This window comes from Coregonus clupeaformis, chromosome 16 (genome assembly GCF_020615455.1).
Source record: "Coregonus clupeaformis isolate EN_2021a chromosome 16, ASM2061545v1, whole genome shotgun sequence".
Classification (NCBI taxonomy): Eukaryota; Metazoa; Chordata; class Actinopteri; order Salmoniformes; family Salmonidae; genus Coregonus; species Coregonus clupeaformis.
Window position 1 is genome coordinate 2,892,240 of NC_059207.1, and position 13,532 is coordinate 2,905,771.

The following is a 13,532-nucleotide window of genomic DNA, read 5'->3' on the forward strand; positions in this document are numbered from 1 at the left end:
TGGTCTACATACAAAACAGAAGGATTTAATGTATACAGTTACAGTAAAAAAAACAAAAAAAAACGATGCTGCATCCTCTCTTCTGTTGCGGTCTGGCCACAGCACCTCATCCACATCACAAGCAATGTTTTCCCTGGCCAAGCAGCGGGGGAAATATCGCCTAGCATGGCGATTCCAGCCATGAAAAGCATCAGCTGCTATATCTCCACATGCGTCTTCCATAGCTTGGAGAAGAGGTATACGCGTTTGTGGATTTCGGTCATACACTTTCCATCTACAGGCAGAAAAAAAATCCTCAATAGGATTGAGGAATGGAGAATATGGAGGGAGATAAACAACTAAAAAGCGTGGGTGGGCAGTGAACCAGTTACGAACCAGAGCAGCCCTGTGGAAACTTACGTTGTCCCAAATTACAACGTACCTGAGCTGCTCTGGGCCATCTACCTGATCTGGTGGAATGAGTGTGTTGTGTAGGGTGTCCAGGAATTTGATCAGATGGGCGGTGTTGTAGGGGCCAACGGTAGCATGGTGATGGATGACGCCGTGGTGGGTGATCGCTGCACACATTGTGATGTTCCCTCCGCGCTGGCCAGGGACTTGAACAATGGCACGCTGGCCGATAATATTCCTTCCCCTCTTTCGTCTTTTTGTGAGGTTGAATCCAACCTCATCAATGAAGATGAACTGGTGCTCCACTGCAGCCACCTCTAGCTCAAGGACTCTCTGAAACACACAGGACAATATCAGAAATAGACATGGAGTGGTCACTATTGTGAAGCACAATCATTATGATTACAATACTGAAATGTATAATTTATACAGTGTTGAGAGTATGCATCAATTGTGGGATTGTATAGGACTCACTTGCACATAGTTATATCGCAATTATTTGACTCTTTCTGAATTGCGTTCAAATGGCACCCTATAGACCGGCTTCATCCTGAGATTATTTCTGCGCAAAACACGGTCCAGTGTTGATAAGCTTATCAATATTTTGAAATATCTCATTGTTTTCTATTATTTTTCTTTGTATTTGCCGTAATGTTATGGCGTTATTTTCTAGGACCATGTTCATGATTTCAGTTTCCTGTTCAGGAGACAGAACACGTTCCCGACCACCTTGTGTTGGTAATCTTTCAGTTCTGCCAAACAAATAGTAAAATGCTGTAAATACAAAGTAGAAATACATTTCCCAAATACTTGAAACATACTTTTTACAGTCCTACAGAACAGTCCACAGGAAATACTGTACTCATTGAGTACTGTATTGATATGCAGTACTGCAATTTTCTAGTGGGAGTAGATTTCTTACCTATTCTCATTTCGGAATTTCCGGATGATGGATGCTACAGTGTACCTGCTCAAATTTGGCTGTACTCTTTGCACAGCCTCCCTCATTGTTAGACCATGGTTGACCACATGATCAACCAAAGTGGCTCGGATCTCATCAAAGATTACGGTCCTTGGCCTTCCTCGTCCTCGTCCTCTTACTCTCACTCCTCTGGCTCTGCCGCTGTTTCCAATGTTGGCATCCATTGCTCCAAAACAGAAGAGCTCACCTGTTGCCCTTTTATGCTAAAGCTCTGATTGCTAATTGTAAAACTGTGTGATGGGTGTTTGCCCATGTGATGAGTCAGTGTGCATATTTGAATGGCAGTGTGTTCATTGTGAAAACAAGAGATTTTCTGCATGAAAATTGTGCCAAATGCAATGATTTGTGTGTAGTGTTTTTAAAAAAGTGTGTTGTAGAACTGCAATTTGAGTGTAAAGCAGGAATTGTGCTTGTAGTTTAACAGAATTGGTTCAGGGGGTTGGTGGTCATTGTGTCTCAAGTACCAGTATGTGTGTGTAAACAATTGAGAAAAACTGTAAGAAACTTTCTTTACAACGTCAACCTATTAGGCTTATGCATTGTGTCAGGTAATCAGATTGTACTCAGGTAATAATACCTCTTCATGTATGCTTGTTAGTGGCATATGTGTGGTTTGTTTTCATATTACCCTGAAAATAGAAATATATTATTATATTCAAATTGTAACCCTAACATTTTACTTTTGTGCAGAAACAATTCAGTCAAACATAAAATAATGTCTAATTAATCAATAATCTACTTTATTCTAATTAAATGGAGTCAACGTTGATTCGTTTGTTTACATCTCAGCACCCCGAACCAAATCTTGCATGCTGGTTGACATTTTATTTTAATGTCTGTCACGAGAGTCAAATCTCCTTGTCACGGTAGTCCCCACAGACGCAGCCTATACAGCCGTTGACCACCTGGATGCCACGGAGAAACATTAAAATGACACAATTTTACATAAATACATACACAGTATAATGGCGTGTTGTATTTCATTCTCTGACCTGGATGCCACAGAGGATGAGTTGCAGGCCCCCCCAGGCTCAGGGTGATGGAGAAGAGGACCAGGTGCCACATGGCCGCATTGACAGGGGTCACACACAGGTCCCACAGGGCGTGGTCAAAAATATAACTTCTGTTCCAACTGTAAGGAGGGGAGGGGAGGAGAGAGATTGGGGGGGGTGTTGTGAAACAGGACAGGGATGAGAGTGGGGACAGGGAGGAAGAGAGTTGAAACAGGACAGGGAAGGACAAAAAGTGGGAGGGGGAGAGAGAAAAGGTGGAGGGAGATTAGAGGAGGGATATAGTCAAATGTGTTTAAAAGAGAAACAATTATTAACAGAGAAAGTAAAGTATAGAGGTAAAGTAAAGATGAAGAAGTAGGTTTTGTAAAGCGATAATGAGTTGAGAAATTGGGCAGTGGAGAGATATAATTCAGGAAGAATCAGAAGTGAAAACTGGTTTAAACAGCGGACATCTGTCATCATGGTGTATGGAGTAATCAGCTGTCAGACTTGATTCCATATTACCACAGCAGTGGCTTTGTCTCTGACTACAAAGAGATTGTCTAACCATCCATGCACACCATAGAGATGCCAACATCTCACCGTTTATTACATCTACCATAAACTGCTTTTGGCTCGCTGCGTTTGCAACACTGTCATGATGCCATTCACCCATTTGATATGTTATTGCTAGGGACAGGAGTTTTTCCTATCCCTTTAAAAAAATTAATCCAGTACTGAGCAAATTTCTGGTCTGCTGAGCACAAACTTGAATGTTGTGAAAATTCAGTGCAACTTCCAGCGTGTGTTTACTGTGAACACTTAAAATTGTAACTTAAAGCAGGTACAGCCTAACAGTGATCAAGTACAGTGAGGGAAAAAAGTATTTGATCCCCTGCTGATTTTGTATGTTTGCCCACTGACAAAGACATGACAAGTCTATAATTTTAATGGTAGGTTTATTTGAACATTGAGAGACAGAATAACAACAACAAAATCCAGAAAAACGCATGTCAAAAATGTTATAAATTGATTTGCATTTTAATGAGGGAAATAAGTATTTGACCCCCTCTCAATCAGAAAGATTTCTGGCTCCCAGGTGTCTTTTATACAGGTAACGAGCTGAGATTAGGAGCACACTCTTAAAGGGAGTGCTCCTAATCTCAGCTTGTTACCTGTATAAAAGACACCTGTCCACAGAAGCAATCAATCAATCAGATTCCAAACTCTCCACCATGGCCAAGACCAAAGAGCTCTCCAAGGATGTCAGGGACAAGATTGTAGACCTACACAAGGCTGGAATGGGCTACAAGACCATTGCCAAGCAGCTTGGTGAGAAGGTGACAACAGTTTGTGCAATTATTCGCAAATGGAAGAAACACAAAAGAACTGTCAATCTACCTCGGCCTGGGGCTCCATGCAAGATCTCACCTCGTGGAGTTGCAATGATCATGAGAATGGTGAGGAATCAGCCCAGAACTACACGGGAGGATCTTGTCAATGATCTCAAGGCAGCCGGGACCATACTCACCAAGAAAACAATTGGTAACACACAACGCCATGAATGACTGAAATCCTGCAGCGCCCGCAGGACAAATCTTGGGTGAGAACCTCCTTCCCTCAGCCAGGGCATTGAAAATGGGTCGTGGATGGGTATTCCAGCATGACAATGACCCAAAACACACGGCCAAGGCAACAAAGGAGTTGCTCAAGAAGAAGCACATTAAGGTCCTGGAGTGGCCTAGCCAGTCTCCAGACCTTAATCCCATAGAAAATATGTGGAGGGAGCTGAAGGTTTGAGTTGCCAAACGTCAGCCTCGAAACCTTAATGACTTGGAGAAGATCTGCAAAGAGGAGTGGGACAAAATCCCTCCTGAGATGTGTGCAAACCTGGTGGCCAACTACAAGAAACGTCTGACCTCTGTGATTGCCAACAAGGGTTTTTCCACCAAGTACTAAGTCATATTTTGCAGAGGGGTCAAATACTTATTTCCCTCATTAAAATGCAAATCAATTTATAACATTTTTGACATGCATTTTTCTGGATTTTGTTGTTGTTATTCTGTCTCTCACTGTTCAAATAAACCTACCATTAAAATTATAGACTGATCATGTCTTTGTAAGTGGGCAAACGTACAAAATCAGCAGGGGATCAAATACTTTTTTCCCTCACTGTAGGCTATTGTGGCTATCATAATGTAGGCCTACCAGTAGCCTACCATCGAAAACAATGGAGAAAATGCATCCCATAACATTTTAACATGGAAATATATGTTCTATCATTCAGCCTACAGTAGAAGCCAATGTGTAGTGTTCAATGTAGGCCTACATTGCAGGACTTGACATTAACCGGTTTATCCACTTATCCTTCAGACAAGGAGGTGACTGAAAATGTTGTGTTTGATGCAAGAAACCACTTTACAAAATAAAATGCATTATTATTCCCATACCATTATTACAGAGAATCAGACAAATTATGCTACCCTCTGCCTATTTAAGCCCATCTCAAAATACACACTGCCCCTTTAAGACAAAAAAAAGCTCTTTACACACTGCCCCACAAATGTTTTGTGCTCTTGTAGGAAGCAATCACCCCTATTGCTGACTACAAATGATCTATAACTGGGCTAATAACTTACTAACTAGCAAAGGATATGAACAAATGTGCACACATGGCTACATGCAGCTGTCGCTTTGATCTCAAAACAAGCGCATCTACTCACGACCGCTCATGCTGTAAACACAGTCTAGTTCAAAGTAAATGGCACAGATCCATATATGGCAATGGTCTATTTGCATATAGGCCTACTGCAGCTCTGATCATTTATGCTACACAGGTCTGTGTAGAGTACAGGCTCAGTCGTGCATGTCAATGCAATAGAATCCTACTCTGATGCGTTCTGCCTACAGCAAAATATCTTGCATAGTTAGTTTTGTTTGGATATGTTGCATTGAAAGTGCCTAATATTGCGTTGATTCGATCAAAATTGCCACAGTAACGGGAAACGTTGATAGTGTTAACAGGGAAAACTCTAGAACAGTGATCACCAATCTTTTATTTTCTGAGTCACTTTGAGTCAAAATGCAAGCAGAGCTCTTTTAATTACTTAAAAAACATAAACCTATGCAACATTACCCAACTAAAAACAGTACTGTAGCAATGAGGTTTGTGCAGTAGGCTATAGGCCCAATACATTATCACCGCATATTGGCTTTGCTTGAATTGCCCTGCCAATGCATGTGTTCGGGCCAATTTTTTAAACTTATATTTCAAAATTTGAGGTAGGCTATCACACTGGTAATAGATCCATTGTTGTATTACTTGTGAGGCACAGCTGAGTGAGAAAACCTTTAAATCATTTGCTTTTTATTTTACTGGGCCTGCATCTGATGGTCAGAGAGAGTAGCAGAAGGAGTGTCCGCCTCTCCCTTTCCTCCAGTGACACTGACCAAAAAGGGACACCGTCTTCCAGCTGATGGCAAAACTTGAGTGCACCGCATTATGTTGTTATCCCTATGAACAGAGAAATATTCCTTGATATTAAAAAAGACCCAAGCCACCAATAATAACACCAGCTCACGCCTGTAGATACACTTTCCTCATTACTGCTGCACTGCTTGTTGTAGCGCTGAGTGGAAATAGGAACCATTTTATGGAACATAAAAGTGTTGAATACAAAAGTGTTGACAGTGCCGAGTAAGAACTTAAACTTACTGTATTCATTGACAGTTCCTCTCTAGTCATGGTTTTAAATGTATTGAAATCTCACAGTATCAACTTTGCTGTAGCTTTATTTTATGCCTGCTACATTACTGCAGGCATGGTAATCTGAGCCATCCGATTGGCCACCTATAGTGCAGTCCTATAGTGCACTTGATTTGCTCTCCGTGCCCGCCGGGAAGGCAGAGTTTGTACCTTTAGACACATGAAAATGTGAAATACTCAGCGCGCAGGGCAGATGAATTGGGTGCAACTACCAGCAACATCTGAGACCAAAAAATAAAATAATAATAGGAACACAAGGCTTTATGTTTTTTGTTTTTGTTTTTTTAACCAATTTTTTCACCCCAATTTCGTGATATCCAATTGGTAGTTACAGTCTTGTCCCATCGCTGCAACTCCCATAGGGACTCGGGAGAGGCAAAGGTCGAGAGCCATGCGTCCTCCGAAACGCGACCCTGCCAAGCCGCACTGCTTCTTGACACACTGCTCGCTTAACCCGGAAGCCAGCCACACCAATGTGTCGGAGGAAACACCATACAAATGGCAACCGTGTCAGCGTGCATGCGCCCGGCCCGCCACAGGAGTCGCTAGAGCGCGATGGGACAAGGACATCCCAGCCGGCCAAACCCTCCCCTAACCCGGACGACGCTAGGCCAATTGTGCACCGCCTCATGGGTCTCCCGGTTGCGGCTGGCTGCCACACAGCCCGGGATCGAACCCGGATCTGCGACGCAGTGCCTAAGACTGCTGCGCCACTCGGGAGTCCTGTCGTAGGGTTTTTTACAGAAATGTTTGGCGATGGACTAGGAATACCTTTGAGATCGACCAGTTGATCGCGATCCACCGGTTGGTGACCACTGCTCTAGAAAGTTGAGTTTAGTTCAATCTCCTGCTTCTCTCTGTGGGCTGATATTTCTTCTGCGCTGCAGTCTCGGGACTATTAAGCACTCGCGCACACACGCAGCTTAGAGGGAACATTGCTGATGACATGACGGTGGTAGACCTGATCACCGATGAGACAGCCTATAGGGAGGAGGTCAGAGACCTCATACACTGTTCTCTCTGCTACCGCACGGCAAGCAGTACCGATGCACCAAGTCTGGAACCAACAGAACCCTGAACAGTTTCTACCCCCAAGCCATAAGACTGCTTAATAGTTTGTTAAATAGTTAACATTTACATTACATTTACGTCATTTAGCAGACGCTCTTATCCAGAGCGACTTACAAATTGGTGCATTCACCTTATAGCCAGTGGGATAACCACTTTACAATGTTTTTTTTTTTTTTTTTTTTTGGGGGGTTGGGGTAAGGGGGGTAGAAGGATTACTTTATCCTATCCCAGGTATTCCTTAAAGAGGTGGGGTTTCAAATGTCTCCGGAAGGTGGTGAGTGACTCCGCTGTCCTGGCGTCGTGAGGGAGCTTGTTCCACCATTGGGGTGCCAGAGCAGCGAACAGTTTTGACTGGGCTGAGCGGGAACTATGCTTCCGCAGAGGTAGGGGAGCCAGCAGGCCAGAGGTGGATGAACGCAATGCCCTCGTTTGGGTGTAGGGACTGATCAGAGCCTAAAGGTACGGAGGTGCCGTTCCCCTCACAGCTCCGTAGGCAAGCACCATGGTCTTGTAGCAGATGCGAGCTTCAACTGGAAGCCAGTGGAGTGTGCGGAGGAGCGGGGTGACGTGAGATAACTTGGGAAGGTTGAACACCAGACGGGCTGCGGCATTCTGGATGAGTTGTAGGGGTTTAATGGCACAGGCAGGGAGCCCAGCCAACAGTGAGTTGCAGTAATCCAGACGGGAGATGACAAGTGCCTGGATTAGGACCTGTGCCGCTTCCTGTGTAAGGCAGGGTCGTACTCTCCGAATGTTGTAGAGCATGAACCTACAGGATCGGTTCACCGCCTTGATGTTAGCGGAGAACGACAGGGTGTTGTCCAGGGTCACGCCAAGGCTCTTCGCACTCTGGGAGGAGGACACAACGGAGTTGTCAACCGTGATGGCGAGATCATGGAACAGGCAGTCCTTCCCCGGGAGGAAGAGCAGCTCCGTCTTGCCAAGGTTCAGCTTGAGGTGGTGATCCGTCATCCATACTGATATGTCTGCCAGACATGCAGAGATGCGATTCGCCACCTGGTTATCAGAAGGGGGAAAGGAGAAGATTAGTTGTGTGTCGTCTGCGTAGCAATGATAGGAGAGGCCATGTGAGGATATGACGGAGCCAAGTAACTTGGTGTATAGCGAGAATAGGAGAGGGCCTAGAACTGAGCCCTGGGGGACACCAGTGGTGAGACCACGTGGTGCGGAGACAGCTTCTCGCCACACCACTTGGTAGGAGCGACCGGTCAGGTAGGACGCAATCCAAGAGTGAGCCGCACCGGAGATGCCCAGCTCGGAGAGGGTGGAGAGGAGGATCTGATGGTTCACCGTATCAAAGGCAGCAGACAGGTCTAGAAGGACAAGAGCAGAGGAGAGAGAGTTAGCTTTAGCAGTGCGGAGAGCCTCCGTGACACAGAGAAGAGCAGTCTCAGTTGAATGACCAGTCTTGAAACCTGACTGGTTTGGATCAAGAAGGTCATTCTGAGAGAGATAGCAAGAGAGTTGGCTAAAGACGGCACGCTCAATAGTTTTGGAGAGAAAAGAAAGAAGGGATACTGGTCTGTAGTTGTTGACATCAGAGGGATCGAGTGTTGGTTTTTTTGAGAAGGGGTGCAACTCTCGCTCTCTTGAAGACGGAAGGGACATAGCCAGCGGTCAAGGATGAGTTGATCAGCGAGGTGAGGTAAGGGAGAAGGTCACCGGAGATGGTCTGGAGAAGAGAGGAGGGGATAGGGTCAAGCGGGCAGGTTGTTGGGCGGCCGGTCGTCACAAGTCGCAAGATTTTATCTGGAGAGAGAGGGGAGAAAGAAGTCAAAGCATAGGGTAGGGCAGTGTGAGCAGGACCAGCAGTGTCATTTGACTTAACAAACGAGGATCGGATGTCGTCAACCTTCTTTTCAAAATGGTTGACGAAGTCATCCACAGAGCAGCAGGGAGGAGAATGTGGCAAAGAGTTTCCTAGGGTTAGAGGCAGATGCTTGGAATTTAGAGTGGTAGAAAGTGGCCTTAGCAGCAGAAACAGATGAAGAAAATGTAGAGAGGAGGGAGTGAAAAGATGCCAGGTCCGCAGGGAGTCTAGTTTTCTTCCGCTCAGCTGCCCGGAGCCCTGTTCTGTGAGCTCGCAATGAGTCATCAAGCCACGGAGCTGGAGGGGAGGACCGAGCCGGCCGGGAGGATAGGGGACACAGAGAGTCAAAGGATGCAGAAAGGGAGGAGAGGAGGGTTGAGAAGGCAGAATCAGGAGATTGGAGGGAAAAGGATTGAGCAGAGGGAAGAGATGATAGGATGGAAGAGGAGAGAGTAGCGGGAGAGAGAGAGCGAAGGTTGCGACGGCGCATTACCATCTGTGTAGGGGCAGAGTGAGTAGTGTTGGAGGAGAGCGAGAGAGAAAAGGATACAAAGTAGTGGTCGGAGACATGGAGGGGAGTTGCAGCGAGATTAGTAGAACAGCAGCATCTAGTAAAGATGAGGTCAAGCGTATTGCCTGCCTTGTGAGTAGGGGGGGACGGTGAGAGGGTGAGGTCAAAAGAGGAGAGGAGTGGAAAGAAGGAGGCAGAGAGAAATTAGTCAAATGTAGACGTAGGGAGGTTGAAATCCCCCAGAACTGTGAGGGATGAGCCATCCTCAGGAAAGGAACTTATCAAGGCGTCAAGCTCATTGATGAACTCTCCAAGGGAACCTGGAGGGCGATTGATGATAAGGATATTAAGCTTAAATGGGCTAGTGAATGTGACAGCATGGAATTCAAATGAGGAGATAGACAGATGGGTCAGGGGAAAAAATGAGAATGTCCACTTGGGAGAGATGAGGATTCCTGTGCCACCACACCGCTGACCAGATGCTCTCGGGGTATGCGAGAACACATGGTCAGACGAGGAGAGAGCAGTAGGCGTAGCAGTGTTTTCAGTGGTAATCCATGTTTCCGTCAGCGCCAAGAAGTCGAGGGACTGGAGGGTAGCATAGGCTGAGATGAACTCTGCCTTGTTGGCAGCAGAACGGCAGTTCCAGAGGCTGCCTGAGACCTGGAACTCCACGTGGGTGGTGCGTGCAGGGACCACCAGGTTAGAGAGGCAAATAGCTACCCGGACTATTTGCATTGACCCTTTTTGCACCAACTTGGACTCATCACATTACGCTGCAGCTACTGTTTATTATCTATCCTGTTACCTAGTCACTTTATTCCTAGTTATATGTACATATCTACCTCAATTATCTTGTACCCCTGCACATCGACTCGGTAACCTGTGTATATAGCCATGTTATCGTCACTCATTGCATTTATTATTACTTTTATATTATTTCTGTATTTTCTCTGTAAGTAAGCCTTCCACTGTGACAAATGCAATTTGATTTGATGTATTTCCTTGACAAACTGGTGCCAATTTAGCCTGGGTACCAGTCTTTTAAGCTAACTTCCAGTCCTTGAAGCCTACACCGTGTCATATGGTATATTTTACATATGACACGGAGTGCAAATAGTGGAATGTTAGTTTAAAAAGACTGGTAGCCAGACTAGTGCAAATGAGTCTCTGTTTGATTTAATATTTGAGAGATAGGTTTTTGAAATCACAATGCATCCAGGGAGTGGAAGACAAATACAGTGGAGGAAGTACAAGTGGTTCCCCAGTAATAAAATGGTCAACCATTAATCAATGTTACCCTTACTTCAAGCTGCGATAACACAATAAAACCATAACTGCTTCTTCCTTTTCTGCCTTAATAATCACATCCAAAATTATTGGCACCTTTGATAAAGATCAGCAAAAAAAGACGTATAAAATACATAATACAAATACTGAGCTATATTGTATGCTAAATATTTGTTTTATTATTTTATACTAATACAATTGCTCAGAGAGAAAGATTGTTTAACAAGGAATTTTTAAAAAAGTATCAATTATTGGTACCCCTGTTTTCAATACTTTGTGCAGCCTCCCCTTGTGAGGACAACGGCACTGAGCCTTTTTCTAGAATGTTTTATGAGATTGACCACTCTTGGACCAATTTTTCCAGATCCTTGATATCATTAGGTCTGCGCTTATGGACTGCCCTCTTCAATTCAAACCACAGGTTTTCAATGAGGTTCAAGTCCGGATACTTTAAATGTTTTATTGTATTTAACCTTTATTTTTCCAGATTAGTCTCATTGAGATTTTAAATAAATGTTTTAAGAGAGACCTGGCCAAAAAGAAGAAAAGTTTCAAAACACATCTACAACATAAAACACAAAGCTGAGATGGCCATTGCAACGTTTTGTTTTTGTGTTCAATTAAAAATGTCTTGATTTTTATGTATTCTTGGGGTCATTGTCTTGCTGGAAGATCCACTTTTTTCAGCTGTCAAGCAGAGGCAACAGGTTTTTGGCTAAAATGTACTGGTACTTGGTAGAATTCAGGATGCGGTTTATCTTAACAAGGGCCCCACGACCAGTGGAAGCAAAATAGCCCCATAACATCAAATATCCACCACCGTATTTTACAGTAGGTCTGAGGTTATTTTCTGCATTAATTTGTGGCATAACCCACCACTGTTGTGCATGGCCAAAGAGCTCTATTTTCATCTCATCTGACCATAGCACCCGGTGGCAATCCAAGGGCCAATGCCGCTGAACAAAGTCCAGGCATTTCCATTTGTTGGATGCTCTCAATGAAATGTGTTTTTTATGGCAACCCTTCCAAATAGCCTATTGGTATAGAGGTAGCGTCAAATTGTAGATTTGGAGACTTTGTGTCCCCAAGATGCGACCAAGTTCTGGAATTCTCCAACTGTGGCCCTTGGACTTTTCTTTGCCTCCCGAGCCATCTTCCTTACTGTGCGTGGGGACAAAATACATTTGGGTCCTCTACTAGGCAAGTTTACCACTGTTCCAGAGGTTTTAAAAACTTAAATTGTTGCCCTAAGTGGTATATTTAGTTTTTTTGTACCCATTGCCTGATTTATGAAAGGCAAACAACCATTTTGCCTCTTTTCATTTGTGAGTTCTTTGTCTTTCCCCATGGTGATGAATAATAAATGGATTTTACATGCTACCTCATTTTTATACCTCACTGAAACGGGAAGCCATGAAAGGCCACAATACAGTTCCTTAAACTGAGATTAATTTAAAGTAGAATGTTAATGCAGGTTAAATGTTGTTTGATTTTTATAAGAATCATTAGGGGTGCCAATAATTTGACACCCATCTTTTAGAGATGTTTTTGTTTTACTTGTCAAACAAAATCTCTGAGCAATTATTTTAGTATAAAATAATATAATTTTGCATAGACAATTATCCAAATGGGTGTACCTAGTAGTGTAGAACTGCTTCACAATTGAACTGGAGTCATCTAGGAATGTCCACTTGGTGGCGACAGAGTTCCATCTTCTGGGTTGAGTGTCAACGTTGACCGCTGGTGTATCATGATTGTGATATTCAAGCGATATAATTATCTCCACAAATCAGACTATATATTTTGTTTTTCCCAACACGTAGGTAATTTGTTTTCCAGATGGAACTCTGTCGCCACCAAGTGGACATTCATAGATGACTCCAGTTCAATTGTGCAGCAGTTCTACACATCTAGGTACACTATTTGAATAATTGGTTATGCATCTCACATGTTTCTAATTGAGAGGCAATGACGAAAATCACTTAACACATTGCAAGGTACCGTCCTTATTTCTAGCATGGTGCTTTCTCGAAATTGCTCTCCTAAACTTACAGCAGGCCAAACTGCAAAGATGGGGAATTTGACTGTACAGTTCTAGGGAAGGGGTATTGAGTCCTGGCTTTACAAATAATAAACATTGTACTTCTGAATGTAGGCCAACTCTAACCATACTTAGTCACTAAGTAAACATTTATCTCATGCACTTTAAATACCAAAGGCTAGGCCCTACTTACTTGGTTTGTGTGTTGTGGTGGAATCTGTGACGCACACCCCTCTCAATGGCCATGAACTTTCAAGGTTCTCATTTGAAACCCTTCAAAAAAAAATGTTTTCTGTCGTATCTCATGCGCATATTTATCAAACTAGTCCCTGTAAATAGTTCCATAATTGTTGGAGAGGGTCAACAGCACTGCACGCGACGGAAAACGTTATATCCAGCGAGGAAAGATACTTCTGTAACAAGCTGATTGCTCTGCCTGAATCCAGACTTGCGCAATTAACACCCTGGGGTATGTAAACGAGATGAAAACCTGTGTGTGGGGGCAGGTAGTTAGAGACCCTCTAAATTCCCAAGTGAAGTACAGACTGTGTATTTTGTGATCTCAAATCAGTGGGCAAGGAATATGTATTATTATTTGGCTACATGGAATATACACGTTTATTTAGGGCTTTTATGAACAGGCCATAATATAATGTAA

At 43.8% G+C, this 13,532-nt stretch overlaps 1 protein-coding gene across 1 annotated transcript; it reads right to left on the bottom strand.

Annotated features, from left to right (window-relative positions):
* Nucleotides 1-2,185: 2,185 nt before the first annotated feature.
* LOC121572999 lies at nucleotides 2,186-13,218 on the bottom strand. Its single transcript, XM_041885037.1, has 3 exons — nucleotides 13,068-13,218; nucleotides 2,365-2,504; nucleotides 2,186-2,277 (listed from the first exon to the last, which is right to left on the bottom strand). The coding sequence occupies exons 1-3, from the start codon at nucleotides 13,118-13,120 to the stop codon at nucleotides 2,234-2,236; spliced, it is 237 nt and encodes a 78-aa protein (XP_041740971.1). The 5' UTR covers nucleotides 13,121-13,218; the 3' UTR covers nucleotides 2,186-2,233.
* Nucleotides 13,219-13,532: the final 314 nt, after the last annotated feature.

Bases quoted from the DNA above. Each gene is read 5' to 3' on its own strand.
- LOC121572999 (XM_041885037.1), bottom strand. From the start codon at position 13,120: ATGGCCATTGAGAGGGGTGTGCGTCACAGATTCCACCACAACACACAA. The intron at 2,505-13,067 runs GTAAGTAGGGCC...CCCTCCTTACAG, and splicing joins CACCACAACACACAAACCAA to TTGGAACAGAAGTTATATTT. The intron at 2,278-2,364 runs GTCAGAGAATGA...CGTGGCATCCAG, and splicing joins TCATCCTCTGTGGCATCCAG to GTGGTCAACGGCTGTATAGG.